We start from the raw sequence: 21,297 nt of genomic DNA on the forward strand, positions 1-21,297 counted from the left end.
AATGACTGATTGGCTCAAGCTGGAGATCAGGATTGAGCCATCTCAGCTGAAAACAGTTTTTGTTTGTTTGTTTCTTTCTTTCTAAAATCAGATTTATGAACAAAATACAAATATGCTTCATAATCATCCCTAATTTCATCATTCCTGCTATGATGTCCCAGCAGTATTTGTGTGTTTTGAACTCAGCAGGACTAGAGAATCTATCTCAGGGTCTGTCTGTCTGTTTGTCCCTGTGATGGCGTTGGCAGTCAGTAAGCTCTGATTTTCTCCTCTATAATCAGCCCACCAACAAACTCACACACAATCATTCCAAACTGAACTTTACACAGTAAACAAAACCTACATGAGCCGAGCCGAATGCTCCCTCATGTGGCTTCTGACTCACATACACAAAATGATTTAAAGCCATAAAAAAGAGCGAGATGAAAAATGACTATTCCAACCATGATGTGGAATGTGCCGGATGACTGGTGGATTTTCTGGATGGTGAAATAATGTTTTTCTACTTTTATCTTCTTTCATTGCTGTTGTTGTGGAGATAACAGCCTGAGTGTTCAGCAAACATTTGGTAACAGCAATCTCTGCAATATTCAGGAGGAATCCTGTGGCTCCATCAAATGTATTATTTTAAGTGGGTTTTTTTTTTTATTTCTTTGTGTTCGACAGAGAGGATTTACCCGACAGAACTTCGTCGATCCCAGCTTCTAGTCTCTGTTTCCTCCCAGTGTGAATTCTGCAGTGACGAGAAGGAGGCAAACGGACCGACCAGAACCAAACACAGGAGCTGTTATTCCTCCATTTGGAACCGTTTGAATGATTTATGCCTGTGTTATGTTTTTGACAGTCATATGTAGCTGGTTTATTTTAGACTGATTCTGACATGACATATGGTTTATCCCTGACAGAATAGATTCAGACTTAATGTTGTTCAGACATACAGACTGCAGAGATCTGTTAGTGTGTGTCAAGTTGCCCTTTTAACTTTAAACCTAGTTCTGATTCTTCTCATTTCTGGAATGTCTCTTGTTGTTGAGGTGACTGAAAGCTTTACACATCGTCACCCTTCTCTTTAGAAGCTAAAGTTTTGCTCAAGCTCCCATCAGAGAAGAAACCTGCTAGATGCAGTAGTTTTGAAAAGGTTTATCAAGAATATTTATGAATATTTTGCCCCTTTTTGAGAACACTTATGTCTTTTCTGAAGAAACATAACAGAGAAGACAGACATAGTTTATCTGGATTTGGAATGTTGGTAGATATGTTTAAATTGGATATTTAACATGAAATTACTCCAAAACTCTGATGACTTGTAGGTGTTGGACACTTTATTCTGTGTCTCTCAGTCCATCCTGCACATTCAGTTTCTTGCCAGTTTGGGTGAAAACACACACCAATACACACACGCATGCTGTTTTTCTACAAAGCAGTTCATGTACTAATTCTAGTATCAGAATTAAGTTGTGAGTTATAGACACAAATGTTATGTAAGAGAAAGAGTGATTAAAGTGTAAAATGCAGCAGTTATGTGATTCAAATCAAAGCTGTGTAAAACTTTATACTTGCACTGTCTCCTCATAGCAGTGTGGAAAAATGAGGTAAGAGCCACCCAGGTTCCTCCCTCTGGATTCTTGTCTCAAAGAGGAATGCTGAGGAGACGTGACATCCTGCCGAGCCCTCAGACCGTCATGTCACTCTCAGTCTCACCTCTGAGGGTCACAGTTTCATTTAGTTTTAGCTCCTGATGTCAATAACAGTTTGATAATACAAATGAATAATGTTTTTAATGAAACATATTGAAGTTCACAGTCATTGTTAGAGCAGTGCTTCTCAAAGGTTTCAATAACCAGATGAAGTTCCACCAAGTCTACAGAATTTCTTAAACACAGCAGGCCTTGGATTATTTTCATTTTTTGTGTGCGTTTTGTCATTGCAAATTACATAATTGGCTCATGGAGTCAGTGTGTTCATGCATTCTGTTTTTCATAGTTAGTAGAAGTTTTGAGGTTTTACAGTTGAAAAATGCGTTAACAGAATAGAAGTTTCTAATTCTGACCTCCAGATCCAACATGGCTGCCTTGTATAAAACCTACTAATATCTGCAGTAAAAAGAAATGTTTATTTTGTGTAATGATGTCCCCTTTTGTGACTATGTTGCTAAAGTTTGAAAGTACAAATCACATAGAAATGTTAGCTACTAACTACAGTGTTACTCGGCATTTTTAAAAAACTTGTTCCAAGAAAGCCCTCAGCTTGTTGCTGGTAAGGAAGTCTACAAACATTAACTGGTTTTCCACTTGGGTTTTGGACTCTGACGGTTGGCGCTTGTGAGCTCTTCATTTAAGTTCACGTGTTTGCATTTAGTACACTTCCTCTGAGTCATGTAGTACTGCCCTGTGGGCTTAGATTAATCAGTTCTGATCAATAGTTACATTACAGACAATAATCTACCAATAAAAGCTCCTACTCAAGAGTAAGAACTAAAATCCACAAGCAGAAAAAAAACACTGCAGGCTCTGATTTAAAAACATTGAAATGAGTCATTACTGTACATCATGTGACTGATAGTAAAGACAAGTTTTACTTTAACTATTCAGTGTTTTTAGGTAGTTCTGTCTAACATTAAACATGTTGAGGCCTCCAACTTCTATGTAACTGTGTCACAATTCAAACTTTTTGTGTTATCACTGATAATACAGCAAAGAAAGGGGTGAATGTGCCGTTACCTGTATTATGAGTGAGTTCTTCATTTTTAATACAACTCTCCCTGTGCTGAATAAACAATCTCAGAAGTAGAATAACACAAAGGGCCTTTAAATAGTTAAATTCTTAATCCTGTTTGACATCAACTCTCCTTTTATAATTGTAGATGATTTCTGTCACCTGTTCAGGACGTCACCTCTTCCTGTTAAACTGGTTTGATCATGTAGCAATTTCCAATGTAATAAAGTTTAGAAACTAAAAAATAAATACATTTAATATACATGTGAAATAAGTACAACAATAATTTTAATAAAGGTTGAGGAATTGTATATGGGCTTTTTACTGCTTTGATCTGTTGTTGCTTGAATAGAGGTGTCTTACTAACTTATCTATGAGTTTTATTTTTGTTTGAAACCTATTTGATCTGCTTACCCTTAAACCTCTGCACATGCATTTTTTGTTTTCAGTCAAGGACCAGAAACTCCCAGTAGTGACGATTTTTTGTGAATATTAGAAAAAACAAATTTCCTTAATCGGCAGAAACCTGTTCTTTTCAAAAACAGACCAATGCTCCCAAGACCACATGTAAGGGAATCAAATGGGGGGAAAAAAAGAGAACAAAGGCTTTATGAGAAGTTTTTAAATCTTAATGCAAGTCTTTGTCTAATTCCTTTCCACTCATCGTAGCGTCATTCTCTTGTCCAGGAGGATCTCTGACCCTTGGATGATCCACGTAATGCTCAGAGACTCACTGACCTCAAGGAGGGACTGAATCATGAGCAGCATTCTGAGAAGACAACCTTCAGCATCTACAGTAAACTGGAGTAGATTGATTTGCAACATTTAATGTCCCTTTGATATTTTTAAATTGAATTAAAAAGCAACAAATATTAGGCAGCTTGCTTCACAGAGATCGGCAGAAACTCTGGATTTTGATCAATGCACTATTTATCTGTGCAGAGGCTGTTAATATGGTCATGATTTCAGAATTGGATTCCATTCTCCCTCTGGAACAAAAAATAAAACCCTGAGATTTTCTAAACACGGTTACTATTTTTAGAAAACCTGTTTCTAAAAAGCCTTCAGCTCATTGCAAGTGTTTGTTTTCTCCAAAAAGGGATCATTTGTTTTAGAGTGAAGGAAGTGATGCAATATTGATCCTTTTTCTGAATTTTACTGCAGCCTTCTACCAGCCTAACTTCCTAGCTTTAGTATAAACATCTCCCATTCACTCATTCATTCATTCATTCATTCATTCATTCATCCATCAGTATTTGATTATATTCACATATTGTACTTTATTTGTCAGCTAAAAAGGGAGTGACTATACAGCTGACATGAGAAGAGCCTGAGAGCAGGGTTATGTGGAGGACATGTTTAATTGCTGGACACTGACCAAAGAAGAGATGACTCCACATTTGTCTTCTTGACTGTTTTATTTACTTGCTTGTTTAGACAGAAAAATTAAAATGAAAATATTCAGCAGTTTGGCTCACTGCACATCTATTTTAACAACAGTAAATGTTTATCTGTTTTTTCTTACAAACAATAAGAGCAACAATGAAACTAGTTCAGGAATGAAGCAGCTAAATGTTCCACATTCAATAACACATGTAGTTGCATTTCAAAGTAAAAAAAAACAAAACAAAAAAAAACTGCTATTTTCAACAATATTCTTGAAAAAATATTTCACATTATTATTATTACAACAGCAGGCACAGATTATTAAAAAGCATATTTTTATTTTTTTTTTCATTTCAGCTCCTCTCAATGGAAACAGATCGGAGGTCAGCTAAGGTCACACTTCGGTTGATTTGGGATGCCTCCTGCCCCTGAAAAAAAAAACAGAAAAAACATACAGAATAAAATTAAAATCTGAATAAACTGCTTCAAGCATGTGAAATTTTGTATTAATTCGTTTTTTTATTTATTGTATTTAAAACAAAAACTCAGTTCACTGAAAAACAACACAGATACCACAAATAAGAAGGAATAGTCATGGAAAATGAATTTTATCAAGTTTGCAGCTTTATATTTTTGCTGATAGGAGACACTGTGCTACAAACATATTATAGGCAAGGTATAAATAATTACATTTTCCAATTTCTAAAAGTTTCTAGCATTTAAAACTTTTCATCTTTGGCTTAATGTTTGTGTTCTTTCTGAACCACATCAGACTGGAGCGGCGCATACAGAACCCCATGAACTAGAAACCTCAATACCTGAAAATCTTTGCTCGGAGCAGAGACTGACCTCCAGCGGTACACCTTCTTCAGGCTGAGGACCAGCCTGAGATCATCAGCAGGATCTAACTCTCATTAAGGCTGTTTCACTCTTTCACAGGGGGAACTTCAATAGTTGTCTTAGGAAGCCAGCATAAAAACTGTCTTCCAGAAAGCAGAAAGCAAAGACTCGGAGGTTCCCCAACTAGACAGCATCTTCTCTATGACTACATCTCCTCAGCAATGAGGGTAAAGATGTGGACCTCCGATCCAAAACCAGGGTGAAATTGCTCCACTTCAATTCAAGGTGTAAGGGAACTGTCTCTCCAACATCCTATGCGATCACACTACTGACCCTCCCTGCATTCCCACGGAGTGCAGGGATTAAAGCAGTTCATCCAGAACATACTCTCCAGCCTAACATATAAAGACCACCACATCAGACCACCACCAGTGTTGTCATATCGTCATTATGACACTGAAGAGTTGCGCCAACCATCACAGGCACACTGCCTTCAGCATCCACACAGAATGTCCTGAAGCTTTACCACTTCAACCACTGCTGACACAGTGATGGAATCAAGTCTTCATTCTCCACCTCCTCTAGGGAGGATGTCATGTACAGCTCCTTCAAACACCTTACAGTATCCTTATTCATTTCTTCTCTCCAAGTTCCCTTTGTATTCGGGGTAGATCTCTCCAGATGACACAAGCCGCAAACATTATGGCTTTCATTCAGGCCATTGAATGCTGCCACTCATCAAATGCAAACACTCATAAAAACTTGAATTCAATGACGTGAATAAATGTCATTATTTTTGACATTCAGAAGGTAATTTACAAAAGCATGTTAACAGGATTTGGTCATATTTTACAGCATCCTAAACCATAAACCAGCGTATGACTTTTTAAACAGATACATGGTAAAATTGGTGATTTGTGGCATTGGTGGCTTTTGATAGAAGAGGCGTGGCTTTTATTCTCAATATGTAGGTTGGTGCAGTATTTTGTGAAAATACATTCTCATAGAGGAATCATATAAATGCTTTTACAGGCAAACCTGCTCTGCAAGAGCACCTTCCAGTTTGAGTGAAAGGTGGCGAGAGCTCCCTGCAGAAATTCTGAGGTGGACGACCAGGCAGCATAACACACACGTGTTATTTAGATTGGCTAATAAAATAAATTGGATAATGGTAGGGAAACACTGGTGTCTGTATTATAACAGTACTACTGTCTGGTAATGTGTCTTGAGAACACATTAATTATGAATTGACACCACAGCACTACACTGAACTGGAGCCATCAGGTAGAAGCAAATTACATCATATTTAGATCACAAAGGTACAACACAGTCTAGACCACATCAAACTCAAAATCAAACAATGTGTGGTATACTGTTGGAGCGGAAAAAACTACATTACACATGGACAAAATGTGTTTTAGTTTTTCCTTTTAAGATGACTTATGTTTATTCCATTTGACTCACATTAATTCACTCTTGAGCCGATCCATTTTATCATTCAAGCGATGATTCTTAACCTTGACAGGTTTCTCTTGGACGAACCAAGCTGCGATAAACTTGCACACCACCACTACGTGCTGAAAACACACACAAGATAAATTAGGTAAGACAACCAAATTCAGTTCTTTTTCTAGTTTTAATTTTAAAAATGTTTTCAATATTCCAGGAACTAACCTCAAAGAGAATGATGAACGCAAAGCGTGTAGCCAGGACGAACCAAAACTGAGAGGTCAGAGAGTAGTCTTGATTCCTGTAGTCTCTGTAACTGTAAACAACAGTTGGACCTGGTTGACCCGTCTATGAAGGAACACTATGTGTGAACACAAACCAGTCATTTAGTTCTCTCACCTGCACTGAGTGACGTTAGCATACTCGTTTGTTTTCATCATATATTCATCTTTGATGTTGGTCTTCATGAAGGCTACAGACAGAGTGTCATTAATGTAGCCATCCATACAGCTGCACATAAGAAAAACAACATGAGGATAGAACATAACCCAGCATTAACATGATGTCAGAGCTTTAAGCTGGAGACATGACTGACTCTGTCGAGTTGATGCCTTTGGCACATGGGCCGTAATGATAACGGTAAACCAGACGAGGAATAAAGTCAGATGAGATGCCAATGACCAAGCCATTAATGATCACAGCAAAAACACCAACAGCTTCCAACACTTTCGTCCATATTCCTGCAGACAGAAAAATAATCTGCAAATGCAACACTTACATACACACTCCTGTTTCTGTGTTGTATCTATTGCACTAAGCGGCAGAAAGTGCTCTTTTTGTGGCTCTTTTCTAAAGATAGGCTTTCTGAGTTTAAAGCAACATGAAAGACCATGAAATGCTTCTTTTTCATGACTTACCAATGTCATTGGTCTTCCTGGGAAGAAGGCGCCGCTCATAGCGGACCATTTTGATGGCATCCAGGCGAATCTCAATGATGTTATTCATAAGAGCCAGAAGGGGCGCCAGAGGGAAGGCAGCCACAAATGTGGTGGTGAAGCTGAACTGGATTACTGAGGACAGAGAGCAATGGACAACGTGCAAGCTAACCAGCAACCTCCAATTCTAAAAGCTGGAAACAAAAACCACGCCATGTCAGATGTGGTTTATTTTGGTTTATAAATGAGCACTTTCCTCCTTGTGTGACATTGAGCTGCATTTAATGTTATGCTAATTTCTAACTGCATTAAACTGGAGTGTGAGAGAAACAAGTGAAAATCCCTCTCATGATTCTCTCTCCCCTCATTTTCAGGGCTGTAATATTTGTAGTTACAGTGACATAGACCTACCCATTTCCAAGAACTCATTAAACAGGCTGAAGGCGTCCGTGCTACCAAGGTGATAGTTTCTCAGCCAGTCTCGTTTTTTGCAAAGTTCACATGCTTCAATACGACCCTGTTTATTACGACAAGACTTCCTGTAGCATTTTCCACACTGTCTCTTCAGCCGCTTTGCAGTTCGTTTCCTCCAAAGGCTTCTGGCCCAGCTGCAAGAGAATTACATCCACTATCGGTTCCCTGAATGCAACGTGCAAAGTCAAAACAAAACGTCCCACTTACGGCCCAAGGATCTCAAAGACGTTGTTGAGAGTCTGTTTGAGCAGCATGATCACTGCCATTTGGGTAAAAAGGTCTGTTAAACAACCACTAGGATGGCACTGCAAGACAAACCACACATCAGGGTTTACTATTTACCATGTTGTTGCAGTGTGACAAACCAAGAAGTGATCTCACCTCTTCCAGTCTGTACCCAACTAAACGCACATAGTTTGTAGGATGACCGTTAATCCTGACACAAAGCAAGAACATTTTTATTATACCCAATTGTTGGAAAACTGGTATCATTTGGTTTTTTCAAAACATCACTGTGTTTTTATCAGAATCAAGTCATACAGACAAGAAATAATTATAAAAATATTTGCAGTATTCTAAAGCATATAAAAAGAAATAACATAGGGAGTACAAAGCTATGTGTTGTGTTTTGGACTTGCATGGTATTCCAGGAGTACATACCTGCCCATGAAAAAAGCCACATAGAAGAGAGAGGAGAAGAGGGTGAAGAACTGAAAGGTAAACATTTTAACTGTGAAGCTTCTCTCTTTGGCAGCAAGTGAGTTCAGCTTCTCTGAGTAATGCAGACAGAAGAAAGCATTCAGAAACAGATGACCTGGTTAAAAACATAATGAAAGAAATGCTCCATCCTGACCAGGACTCATGCTCTCACCTAGATCACATAGTTTTAGGGACACCCATCTGTTCACCTGCAAACAAAATTACAGTTAGATTAACATGAGAGATGGTAGAATAATACTGTTGTTGAGTATGATCAGGATAATGCACAAGAACAAATAAATATTTTCTTAAGCTTTTAAAACAAATGTACTCCCGTTTTGTACATTTATCAAGAGACTTTCTTGTCAATTTTAGAAAGATAAATAAAACAATGGAAGGATTATAGTTTCAGGAATTTCTTGTTCTACTTTTACTGATATTAAAGTTTAAAGCATCTCAGCTAACCATGAAACATATACACTCACTGACCACTTTATTAATGTTCAATCAGCCAATCAGATGGCAGCAACTTAATACTTTTAGACATGTAAACATGGCCAAGATCTGCTGCAGTTCAAAACGGGCATCAGAATGGAGAAGAAAGGTGATTGAAGTGAATTTGAACGTGGTGTGGTTGTTGGTGCCAGACTGTCTGGTCTGAGTATTTCAGAAACTTCTGCTCTCCTGAGATTTTCATGCACAACAATTTGTAGGGATTGAAGAGAACGGTCTGAAAAGGAGAAAATAGCAGCAGTTCTTTGGGCGCAAATGCCTTGTTGATGCCAGAGGTCAGAGGAGAATGGCCAGACTGGTTCAATCTGATAAAACAAAAACAGTAACTCAAATAACCTAAGTGGTATGTAACACATCAAACCTTGAACCGAATGGACTACAGCAGCAGTAGACCACTCCAGGTGCCATTCTAGTCAGCTAAGTTCAGGAAACCAAGGCTACAATTTGCACATGCTCCCCAAAAGAGATTCCCGTCATGAATGTGCTGCCAACAAATCTGCACCAACTGTGTGATGCTATCATGTCCATAAGGACCAGACTCTGAGGAATGTTTCCGGTAACTCTTTGAATGGATTCAAACAGTACCTCGTTGGATTCTTTGTGGGTTTAGCCACAAAGGACTTTTACCTTCAGGCAATTCTGAAGGAAGAAGGGGTCCAACCCAGTAGTAGCAAGGTGTATCTAATAAAGTGGTCAATGAGAGTATATAACTCAGCAGGAAATATTGAAGGCTATTTCCCCACTCATTTTATTGAAAGTGAGTGGGGAATTAATGCTGAAAGACATTAAAAGGGGCCTCACATGTATACGCTGCAGTAAAATGTAGTTTTATGTTATTTGTGCTTTTTTATTTATGCAATTCATTGTTGTGTAAAGTTGCACAATTTAATCACCAGATGGCATTGTTAGAAGGTTGAAAAGCTTTTCTCAAAAGTTGATAACATTAACTTGCTTCAGGCTCTGTATGTGGTTTCAGATGCAAGTCAGACACAGAAGAAAGACATAAATAATCACTAATCCTAAAAAATGTCAGTCGATTTTATTTTTATTTTTTAGTTTTTTTTTTTTTTTTTTGTAACATGCCTTGAAACAACTTGTGTTGTGAACTGATGCTATGTTATGGAACCCTCTATGGGAAATGGAGGATTGTGTTGGGATACTCTGAGTGGTTTAAACAGCTGTTTTCATGTACAGTTCCATCTCAGCCACAGACAGGTATAAACATAAACATGCAGTGAATAAATCGATTTTCAATTCATATTCTACACTATCAAGGCTCTTTAAATGTGTATATATTTGAAATTTTAAATTGACATTTGTGACTATACGCAAAATAAACCAGCAAATATTGCAGTATTAATATTGCAACAAAATGCAAAAGTATTGCGAGGTAATTCAAAAGAAAAAATGTTCCCCATGTCCCCTAGAGGGCACCGTACTATATAAATAAACCAAATTGAGTCGAATCTTTCCTTGTCTGTTTCTTACTCCTGAGTCATAAACACTGACCAAACTCAGGCAGGTTAGGCCAGCAGTGCTTTAGTTGTTCTGGGGTTTTCTGTGATCTCCTTGGTAAGTCCAGTTCTGATTCATTTTAAATAAGTTTGAGAGGCTGGCCACTCCAGCAAAGGTTCACTGCTGATCTTTAGTCATCTATTTGTGATTTTATTGTGTTTTTATTTAATCAAAAAGCCTTTGAAGTGATTTTGTAACCCTATCCAGACTGATTAAAATCAATAACTGTTTTTTATCTGTTCCTGCATGTTTTTCAACCAGGGCTGGATGTGTTAATTTTAAAATCAGAATCTGAATAAACATACCCGGTTCATGATCTGAATGGTGATGTAGTGCAGCACTGCTCCCAGCAGCATAGCAAACATGAAGGCTTTTTCTTGTAGAAAATCCGACTCGGCTATCGAAAACCAGGAGGCAGTCATCACTCGAAACACCACAAGAGCATGAGTGATGCCGATAATCACCATCAACTGCAACACACACACACCCACACATCCCCCCCCCCACACACACACACACACACACACAAAATTAATGGAATCACAAACACATGTAGCTTTTTTCCTTCAACAAATATAACACTGTAAATCTCAAAACAGCTCTTTGACTGTTGATAATGAATAAAAATAAGGCAAACAAAACATATCAATGATTTATCAGCATTAGCATTATTCATGCACATCATTAATATCTTCTCCCAAAAGAGACTTTTATTACAAAGAACTGCAAGATAGAGATGAGTAAGGATGAGTTAAACAGGCATATTTGATTGAAATGAAAGCTTTTCTCACAGTACTTTTTTTCTAAAGCATAATCAAGAACTCTAATCTTTCTGGTATTTCATTTATTCATTCACTTCTGCACCCAGAATACAGTGGATCTTCCAAATCTCAGTAGTACGTGGTTGTCTCCTAAACAATTCTTTCTCCAAACATGAATGTTTAGGTTGTAATTCATCAGATACAAAATCTGGACTAACGTGTGTCAGATTATTGTCCACATGTTGCTACTGTAGGAGCGATCTCTCTCTCTCTCTCGCTCTCTATTGCTCTCTCTCTCTCTCTTTCTTCCGATAGGCAGATCATCAAATCAATTCCATCATGTCAAATAATCTTGTTTTCTCAGACAGACTTTGTACATGGTTTATTTATTACTGTCCTTTTCTTCAATCATAATATGCTTTCAGCAAATGCTGTAGTATTAATGACTATGATGTAACAACTAATTCAAAATTCAAACTAATTAAATTCAAAAATACTTTATTGATCCGAAAGGGAAATTAAATATTGCTCTAACTCATTACATTCGAGTTGTTATAACTGATTGCTGTGAATGTTTTGGCTGGGTTGTGGATAAGTGGGGTTGGAATGAATTTTCAAATTTTCAAACAAATTCAGATTGAATTCAGTTTACAAAGTGATATTTATATAAATAATTCAACACTGAAATTATACTGGGCATGTTTGAGTTATTTTGTTTTATTGAGGAGTTCTTGTTGTTATCAGAAGAAGTATCACTATCTCAATTGCTATAGTAAAGAAAACTTTACTGCTTAATTTTACTGTACTAACTTAAATTCAATTTTTTTGTGTACATTGATCTGTCTGTCATGTGAAGTGCTGTTTGTTATTAGCTGGAGCTGCTCAGAACAGAAATGAAACCTAAAAACCCAATTGTCACATGTAAAGACTGGCTTCAAAGGAATTTACAGTTTTCAGTTAGAACAAACACTGAAACCTGCGACATTAACATGTCAAGTTTAAACAGCTAGCTGGAGACTTATTTTGATTTATGCCTCGGAACATAAATGGAATAAACAAAATTTGATTTCAAATTGTTGATCTCAGTCAACAATTTGCTCTGTTTGGTAACCTGCAGTTTTCACTTTGTGAGGCCACAGAAGTGAAAGTTTGTGCATCTATAACGAAGCTCCACTCCAAGAATTCCAGATCGACCAGAACTGGTTTGCCACAGAATTCTGACTAGAGTGTTGTTCCTGGGATTGAAACAGTTTTTATTGGCCAGAAACATATTGGCTGTCAAGAAAACCCTTCATTAACCATAAAATACAGCAAATCAGATATCTAGGGTTAAAAAGCAAATAAAGTTATAAAATAGAGCGAAACAGAAAGGAAGTGAAAACAGCAAGCAAAGAATTTCGCCTTCTTCCAAAATACGGTATTTTATATAAATGTTTTTTTTTTAACTGAATTTGAAAAACCAGTACTTTAAATTGAAACTAACCAATGAGTTGCTTTTTATTATATTCCCAAAGAAGAAAGTACTTAAAATCATTTTTAACTTGCTGTAAAATAGTTATTAGTGATGCCTTGACTGAGCAGCAAACATGAACAGTAGCTGTGAAACTGAACTGTCAATGTTCTGTGTCAATCTCTTCCCTGTGACGTTTCAACCTTTAGACACATTTCTGACGCCAACTCCTCCTACACCAGAATCACATCAAAGATGCTTTGAGTTTCAGTGCTCTGTGACAACATTGCACCATGATAGTGTTGTCATCAGTCCAGGTGATACATTGACACATTGTAAAGACCATTTTCCAAACACATATAACGTTGTGGGAACCCACTGCTCTTTGTGGGGACCACACCCTGGAGATGAGAAGTACTATTTTTGTGGTAGGAGTTAGGTTTAGGGCTAAAGTGTGGATTGAGTTTAGGTTAGATTTAGGCTATAGAAAAAAATGGAAGTCGATGCACATATAGATAGAGAAGATAGAGAAACATAACCTGTCTGTCTCTCTGTGTCTGCGTACGTGCATGTGTGCGTGCGTAGGCATGTGTGCGTGTGCGTGCATGTGTGTTTCTTACCATGACTGTAAATAAGATGAGGACCAAAGCGCTTTGAAAGTATGAGTGTTTGAACTCTTTGACCTTACAGTTTGGATTATTGACTAGTTCCAAGATCAGTTCTTCCTGTTGATACACAGACAAAAACACAAACACTTGAAATTTCATAGAAAAGCTTGGTTTGATTCTACACAAAAAGAGACTTCCACAATAGAAACAGGTTCTGTAGTATGCCAATCATTTTTCACATGATTTAAGAAGATTGAGAAGTTCTAGAGTGTTTTCTTTAGCCTGGTAAACGTAACCCCTTTATTTCACAATAGGCTTCGTCCAGAGGGTCTGGACTCAAGTATTGAGAAATGATTACTTTCTGAAGTTGTGAACTCTGTTGAAGTTTGAAATGATTGGATCTGTTTTTATTCAATCACTAATGTGTGGCAGTAACATATGCACCAGCTGGGCTATAACGCTGACCGGAAATTGCCTGGGCTGTAAACAACTACCCTCCACTGCTAGGATTAAAGTGCCGAGGTAAACTACATCTTTGCCAGCAATGACATGTTTTCAACATGTCATAATTTCATGATTTCATAATTTAGCAGAGGAGGTACTAGTTGCAAGTTAAAGAACTGGTAATATTGTATTTCTCTCCATGTTATACATTCAAACACTAAAAAGGGACAAGTTCATTAACAGATACTCAACAGAATTATGTGGGCAATATCTCAAAGTTTATGTAACAGAAATGATACCACATATTTTACACCAGCAACTTGTAGTAATTTTATGGGAAACATTCAACTTTGGGAACTCTGACTTCTGAATATAAACAGAACACATCATGAGTTTCCAGTAATAAACACCAGCAAAGATGATGGAATTAAACTGGAGAAACATGAAGTAAATGAATCAGTGATCTCCATTATTATAGCTATTAAAGCCATCATCAGAATAACATAACAGAATACAATAGTACAAATCTCAGTTCAGTTGTGTTCATGATTTTGGTTTATTCTATCTGAATAGTAAATACTACAAGTTGCTATTCAGATAGATATCGCTCAGGGAAAAGTCCTGTCAATTATTACCTAAAGACTAATAACAAACACGCCAAAGGGCATCATATTGTTGGGATTGATGTTGAAGAAAAGCTGTACCTCTTCTTCAGACCAGTCATAGACCTTCCATTCTGAGACATATTTGGCTCTGTGTCTCTTCCAAAACTCCAGGAAAGCTGTGGCTGAAACAAAGAGGGTAAATGTCAAAATCACCCAGAAAACCAGCAAACCAGCAACAGTAATTAAATCAGAGACTTACCCCAGATTGCCATGAACATAGCAAATGCAACAGTTCCCTCATTGTCAAACAAAAGACTGACCTGTGTAGGGAAGAAGACAAAAAAAAACACATAAACATAACTTTTTTTTTTATTTCTAACACAAATTGACCAGTATGCTTTAAAATTTACATGTGCGGTTCTGATTAGGTCCACATTATTAAATTCTGGAACCAGATAAGTTTTAACTGGATTTGTTTGGATAGCATCATGATAACAAGTAAGAAAAATTAAGTTCAACTTCAGTGTACACCAACACTGCTATGCACTTCCTGTTTGGGTAACAAGACAAAAATTGTTTTGTGGAAAAAAAAAACACATTTCCCTTTTGGTTGAAGGGAAATGTGTGAACCTTTTGGTTGAAGTTACATTTTCTTGTTGATACTGTTCAACAGAAATTCACTAGTCACCTCAAAAAAGAAAATGAATGAATGAATGAAAATTAAGATAAATCAAGCAACTCTTTTTCAAATATGTTGCCAATATTTTTGATTTTCCACAAAAAAAAGACATTCACTAATTTATTATTTAGTTCTGCTAAAACATACTAGTTTCTTTGCAGGCCTTTCCGCCATTTCTTGACTGATGACCAGTAATTTGTCATGCTCACCTTAGCGTAAGTGCATGTTTCTGAGAGCTGCAGTGGCTCACACACCCTGTCACATCTCGGACACATGGTGACATTAGAGTCACACACCTCCTTACTTTGGACAAGAACACACACAAAGGTTGAAGCATTAAACATTTCTGAAATATTTTTTATGTAAAGTTTGTTTTATGTGGAACTCTTCAAAAGCTGCTCTGTAAAATGTTTATAGTTTAGAGCAGAAGTGTAATTCTATGCAGATACCTGACTTACATTAGAGGGCTGGTGTTGAAAAAGGCCAGACCATAAAGGAAGATGACTACACCTATAGCAGAAGCTGGAATCAGCAGTAAGGTGTACCAGTTCAACCACAGGTAGTACAGCGCCACCTTCTCCCCAAAGTAAGATCTGCATCAACAGAACAAATATAATCAAGGCACACAGAACTGATCACATTTAGGAAACCATCAGAGGTGTTTTGAGTTAATAAGCTGACTAGGGGTTAAACACCCTGAGTTTAGAAATATTAACTGTTTTCACAATAGTTCAGTCTTCTGAGTTCCCGCTATTGTCTTTTTCTTCCTTCGTTAGTGCTAACCTTAAAGCTCTAGTTTATTCAACTCTTGGAAGGTATGACCAAATGAATCAAACGTTAACGCATCTCACTACTGTAAATGTATCTTACACAATCTCACACATTTAGGTTCAAACTGTAAAACTTGCTAAATTTATTTGATTAAAAAAGTAGAACATAACTAAATGTGGCTCAAATGTTTTACAGTGTAAGGTAATTTCTTGCTTGTTAGTACCAAGCATGTTTAATAAAACAGATTTGGTCATCAATAGTTATTCTTGACTTAGTCTAAAACCAGATGTTGACATCTGAATACAAACTGATCCTATTAAATGGCATTTCTAAAGCAAAAATGCAACTACAGATGTTATTTTAGTCATATTTTCAGTTAATTGGTTACATGAGTTTTAATGACTGTAATGTGCTTTGATGTGTGTATGTATGAATATAATAGGACGTTCTTGAACATGAGACCTCATATTTCAGCAAGATTTGCCTATATAAATCAAACAAATAAATAAAACAAAATCTGTTCAATGTTTCTAGATAATAAAAATTTTAAATGTAATTTTACATGAATTAATGAACTTTTAATGAGAATGCAAACCATCCCTTTGAATATTTTTGTAAATTTCAGATAAAATAAAAATGTCATTTACAATTTTGGGATTGGTATCTGTTATCATCTGTTGTTTTAGTAATGCCTGCAGCTTAGACTTTTAAAGCATCCAATCCCCAGTAGAAAGTGTCTGGCTGAGTCTCCTAAGGACAGACTTTGCTTTTAATTTTCTGTGGAATAAATGTTGTGAAAAGTTTAAAAATAATGAGGCACAAAAACAACTTAAAAGCTCTAAATAGTTTCAGTCACATGGCAGTTGTGATAAAGAGTAAGAAACTGACTTGATGTCTTCGAATGGTTGTGGTGTAAAGAGAGCCGACCATCGAGCCCACTTGCTTCGCAGCATCTTCTGCTCCTTTTTCTGAGAGTCATGACATGTAAAAATAAATGAATTAAAAACATCAAGGAAGTCCAGAAACACTACTTCAAAGAAAGAAGGATGAGTAAAATAGTAAGTGGATGAAAGCTGAAGGGTTTGCAGTCACTCCTTTTCATCACTTACTTGCATTGGTTTCACAAAACCAAATTGGAAAATAAGCAGTCAAAAGTTTACTCACCTCATGAAGACAGAACATAGTTTCAAACACACCCTCCATTATCAGCTTCTCCAGGTTCTCTGAAAATATTAACATTGTGAAACAATGTGAAAAGATTTAGAATGTGTTGGTATTATTAATGTATAACACATTTGCATCTCAATCCATTCATCCATAAACATGAAAAAAGAAATAGCCATTATTAAAGCCACTCACCGCCTGTGCTGATGCGTGTGTTATTGAGAATAAAATTTACAATTCGGATTCTGGGCAACACAAAAAGGACAAGAGCTCAGTACTAGCAAAAGTAGGTTCTTTGAGCATTACTAGCAGCAAGAAATCTTTTACACCATTTATACACAAGGGCACACTGCCTTAGACACCAGTCTATGTTTTAACATAAAGCATTACAATGGTGATGGTGAAACACTAGCACTCTTGAGAATGTCTGGATGTAACCCTCATTTATTAGGCTTCTGCATAAGCTACAAATGTCTTGAAATGTAAAAGATTCATATTCTCCAAGAAGTGAAACAACACTTGGTACCATGTGATCATCAAACCAGGCTCCGATGATGAATACATTCTTGACCTTGGGTATTTGAGGTATGACATTCCTGGAAATGGCTTCAATTCCCGTTCGGTTAAGACCACATTTTCTTTTCTTTTCTGGAATACATGCTTGTTTGAATCCTGTCAAATGCTGCATCTTCAGTTATTTCATATCTCAACATTTTGATTGACCACAGTGATCACAGGTTCTTCTTCATCTCATCTCCACTGTCACTAATTCTACCATTGGCCAGAAAGTATAAAAACTTTACTTCTTCATGGCAATAATTGTCTTTCTTTCCTTACAAAATCTTGAAGTTAAGAACTAACATATAAGTCAATGTTTTTAGGTGCTAAAAAAACATTGACTAAAAAAAACATTTAATGGCTAAATGTTTAGGTGCTAAACATTGCCTAAATGCAGGCCAAAATGCTTGCTGAAAATACCACATACTATAGTCTATAGTCAGAGTAATGATATCGATACCTGTCAAAATATTGCCACTTAAATTAAGCTGTAATCTCCCTAATCTGCTCTCTTCCAAAGATGAGCCCCACCACCATGTCATCATAATATCTATAAATATTGGTTATCGACCATTTTCAATGGCATCTTATTTTGGACCATCGAACAGTCAAAAAAAAAACATATTCAAAGTAAGAGTTCCAACTTCAAAGGTTCTTTTTAGAAATTGATTTAAACAGAAGTGTGAGAACGTTGTTTTTGTCACATGTTCAAAAATTTGCTGCTTTCAAAGTAAATGCTTTATTTTTTTGAGTTGTGTGGCAACCACAGCAGAGCACAAATTAAAGTTCCATTCAACCCTTAGCATTGCTCACATTTCTCAGATGTGAGACATGACTTCTGGAATTTGTCAGTTATTTCTATTGTCTTAGAACCCTTTCAAATATAGATTCGGCAAACAGGTAAATCATTTTTTCTGTTTCAGTCATCTTGGGATGGGTTCAGGAGAAAAAATGACCATTTGCCAAAAAAGACAAAAGCAGACAAAACAGAAATCTGATGTTATTCACAGCTATTCCTCAAACAGCAAATGATGAGCAATGGTCTTTGTAAGAACAAATCATGACAGAGATGTTTGGTCTTCAATAATATTGTAAAAAAAAAAAAAAAAGAATGCTAAATAGCCTATAACATAACATTTGATCAAGTTTGAACATATTAATGCTGAATAGCTTTGTTACTGGAAATTAATAGTTAAAGAAGAAACAATTTTAACTAGTAGTTTTTTTTAGTAACAATTAAATCATGCTTAACTATAATCATAAGTGTTTGCTCAAAGCTGACAAAGCCGTTTCCTAGAACTACCAACACAAGTTCTATAAATAGGTGTGTTTGTATAAAGTGGAAGTGTGTGAATGTGTGTTGAACACACCTGTTAGCCTGGGTGATTTTATCCTCATCTTTACACCAGCTGCAGGCATCAGAGACTTTGATCAGGTACTTATAGTCCTCAAATATCTCATTGGGAGCAACCAAGCCAATAAATATTTTGTTGTCATGGTCTATGCACTGCCAGACAACATAAAAATGCATATTGGTGAATTTTTTTTCCTCTTCATGGCAATAAAATCAGCATCTTGATGTTCTAATAACAATAAACTCACTGTGATTGCAATGTTTTTTGTTTTTAGCTCTTCCATGAACTTTTCTCGCTTGTCAGACTTCTCTGTGTGTGGCTCCTCCTCGTCCGCCACCAGTAAGAAGTCAAATGTAGAGTTTATCCACTGTTCAAACACAAACTATTACAACCCCATATACAAAGCCGAGAAAAATGACATTTTCATTTTTAAACACTGATGACAAAGAGAACAGCAAAAACACAGTGTATAGTTAAAATAGGAAAATGCTTAATTATAATCATAGAATAAACATATTATGAGCAGAGTTCATATGAATATTAAAGCAGGAGTATGCAACTTCAAAAATGTTTTTTTTTTAATACATTTGTTAAAGCTGCTTCCAAACTTGTGATGAGAATACATGAGATACTCTGACTTTTCCCTATGGTCCCATTGCCATCCTAAGATAGGCACAACCAATCAGAATCAGAAGGACGGTCTTAATGCTGTCAATCATCCTCATGTACACACCGCTCTTCATAATTTTTGTAGTTCACCAATGTTTTCTAACAAGGCTAATTTTGGGATGACACACATAACAACTGAATCTACTGAGTATGTGACTTCTGAAAAAAGTTGGTTGGACTAGTTTTATTGAATGGTCCTGAAGTAAAGGGAGCATACTGCAGATTCCATACTTTTTAGAATTTCACTTGTGAAAAACTTTCCAAACTGCATCACTTTCACTCTAGTCCCCAATTGTGTGCATTTCTGTACATACAATGATACTCAGGTTCTGAGCTGATGCAGAAGAAGCTGTTCTGTTTGCTGGGACCTGACCTGCTCAGCCAACACCATGAATGAACCCACAGATCAGAGCACACTCAACCCCTTCGTTTCATGTATCAAACAGTAAAGTCAGATCAGAGTTAAGGTTTTAGAAAAGAAGCCGGTGAAGACTTTGACACTTCCTATCTAAATTATGATTGTTATCTGCTAGTGAACATGCACACTTGTTCACTAAGTCATTTTGGAATCTGTTCAAGTTAATCTGCTTTGGTTTTATTTAGAACCAAGCTGAAGAACATTAAACTGGTGTTATGATGTTTGCTGCCAGGACAAAAGCTTCATCTCAGTATCAATATCAGATCTAGTCAGAATTTGTCAGCCAAATGAGAAGCTGAGCAGCATAACCATGTTATCCTGCATCCTGACAGCAGATTAAGCTACCTCTGTTGATAAATGTTATAATACAGGCTTATCAGTTCAGAACAGAAACAGAGGTTTTTATGTGAGCATGTATCTTCTGTGTTTGCATGTTGTACATGAGGCTAATCTACAGTTAGCCTGTTAGCTTAGGCAAAGTTCTGTTGAAGTTGAGTCTTACCAAAGAAGGAAGAAGAGGCGTATTGCTCTGGTCATCATTCTCGCTCTCCTGCAGCTCCATCTTGTCCTTTAAAAGAGACAAGTGCCTTTAAATTTTGTCTCATCAATAAAACAGCTAATGGAGCTATATTTGTTGTACTACATTGATGGATCATAAAACATAAACTATACATTTAAATTCTGCTTTTCCCAGTTTTCTTAATTAAGGCCATTAAATTAATTTAGTTCTCTTCAGTTCCACATGATTGATGGCAGCTTTTCTTACTGTTAAGCTTACCTCGTAATACAAGTTTGGGAGTTTTAGAACCTTTTGTGACACTCTGGAAAAACATGTACATCATAAAAATGTTAAAAACTACAAAAGACTAAACTTATAAATGGGCAATAACAGTGTATTAGCTGATAAGGTTTATGCTGGAATTGGATTAATTGTGATTCAATATGTATCAAAGCCATGCTGCAATTAAAAGGTGTAAGGTTCAAACTCTGTGGATTTATTGGTGCATTATTTGTTAGAAACTGTCATGTGCAGGACCCCGAATCTGTCCTGCACATGACAGGACAGGTTAATGTCCTGTAATGATTAATTACAGGACATTCATGAACAATAAAACAATATTTTATTTTTTATAAAATATTTATAAATTTTATAAACAAAATTTATAAATATTGTTTATTTATAAACAATAATACAGAGTTTTCTAAAATCTAGTTATAGTAATATTAAATTGAGTTTTCTTGTGGGTGAAACATATAATTTTATTTTATTTTATTTTTATTTTTTTTAG

General features: G+C 36.4%; 2 protein-coding genes across 4 annotated transcripts in view; one reads left to right on the forward strand and one right to left on the reverse strand.

Moving 5' to 3' along the window:
• Window positions 1-4,600, forward strand: part of pkp3b (plakophilin 3b) — a 30,952-nt gene extending 26,352 nt beyond the window's left edge. Inside the window, exons 13-15 of one of the 2 annotated variants that reach the window (XR_008608169.1) lie at window positions 667-1,034; window positions 3,403-3,511; window positions 4,459-4,600. Coding sequence is in view for 1 of the 2 variants with exons in the window: in XM_055060133.1 (XP_054916108.1) it covers window positions 667-708 (42 nt within the window). In the remaining variant the exon portion in view is untranslated. Of the gene's footprint in view, window positions 1-666; window positions 3,030-3,402; window positions 3,512-4,458 lie in introns of those variants that run through there. The other variant, XM_055060133.1, reaches the window with a different exon arrangement.
• The window catches only part of ano9b (anoctamin 9b), a 19,402-nt gene continuing 2,228 nt past the window's right edge, over window positions 4,124-21,297 (reverse strand). Inside the window, exons 2-24 of one of the 2 annotated variants that reach the window (XM_055060131.1) lie at window positions 20,511-20,576; window positions 19,169-19,288; window positions 18,937-19,073; window positions 17,204-17,253; window positions 17,009-17,067; window positions 16,733-16,812; window positions 15,532-15,666; window positions 15,283-15,376; window positions 14,654-14,714; window positions 14,494-14,576; window positions 13,358-13,462; window positions 10,832-10,996; window positions 8,671-8,707; window positions 8,460-8,571; window positions 8,181-8,235; window positions 8,007-8,104; window positions 7,737-7,933; window positions 7,308-7,460; window positions 6,986-7,130; window positions 6,790-6,900; window positions 6,616-6,706; window positions 6,406-6,518; window positions 4,124-4,529 (exon numbers count right to left, since the gene is read on the reverse strand). In XM_055060131.1, the coding sequence (XP_054916106.1) occupies window positions 4,496-4,529; window positions 6,406-6,518; window positions 6,616-6,706; window positions 6,790-6,900; window positions 6,986-7,130; window positions 7,308-7,460; window positions 7,737-7,933; window positions 8,007-8,104; window positions 8,181-8,235; window positions 8,460-8,571; window positions 8,671-8,707; window positions 10,832-10,996; window positions 13,358-13,462; window positions 14,494-14,576; window positions 14,654-14,714; window positions 15,283-15,376; window positions 15,532-15,666; window positions 16,733-16,812; window positions 17,009-17,067; window positions 17,204-17,253; window positions 18,937-19,073; window positions 19,169-19,288; window positions 20,511-20,576 (2,301 nt within the window). In that variant the 3' untranslated portion in view covers window positions 4,124-4,495. Of the gene's footprint in view, window positions 4,530-6,405; window positions 6,519-6,615; window positions 6,707-6,789; window positions 6,901-6,985; window positions 7,131-7,307; window positions 7,461-7,736; window positions 7,934-8,006; window positions 8,105-8,180; window positions 8,236-8,459; window positions 8,572-8,670; window positions 8,708-10,831; window positions 10,997-13,357; window positions 13,463-14,493; window positions 14,577-14,653; window positions 14,715-15,282; window positions 15,377-15,531; window positions 15,667-16,732; window positions 16,813-17,008; window positions 17,068-17,203; window positions 17,254-18,936; window positions 19,074-19,168; window positions 19,289-20,510; window positions 20,577-21,297 lie in introns of those variants that run through there. The other variant, XM_055060132.1, reaches the window with a different exon arrangement.

This window comes from Poeciliopsis prolifica, unplaced genomic scaffold, assembly GCF_027474105.1.
Source record: "Poeciliopsis prolifica strain line A6 unplaced genomic scaffold, Auburn_PproV2 SCAFFOLD057, whole genome shotgun sequence".
NCBI lineage: Eukaryota > Metazoa > Chordata > Actinopteri > Cyprinodontiformes > Poeciliidae > Poeciliopsis > Poeciliopsis prolifica.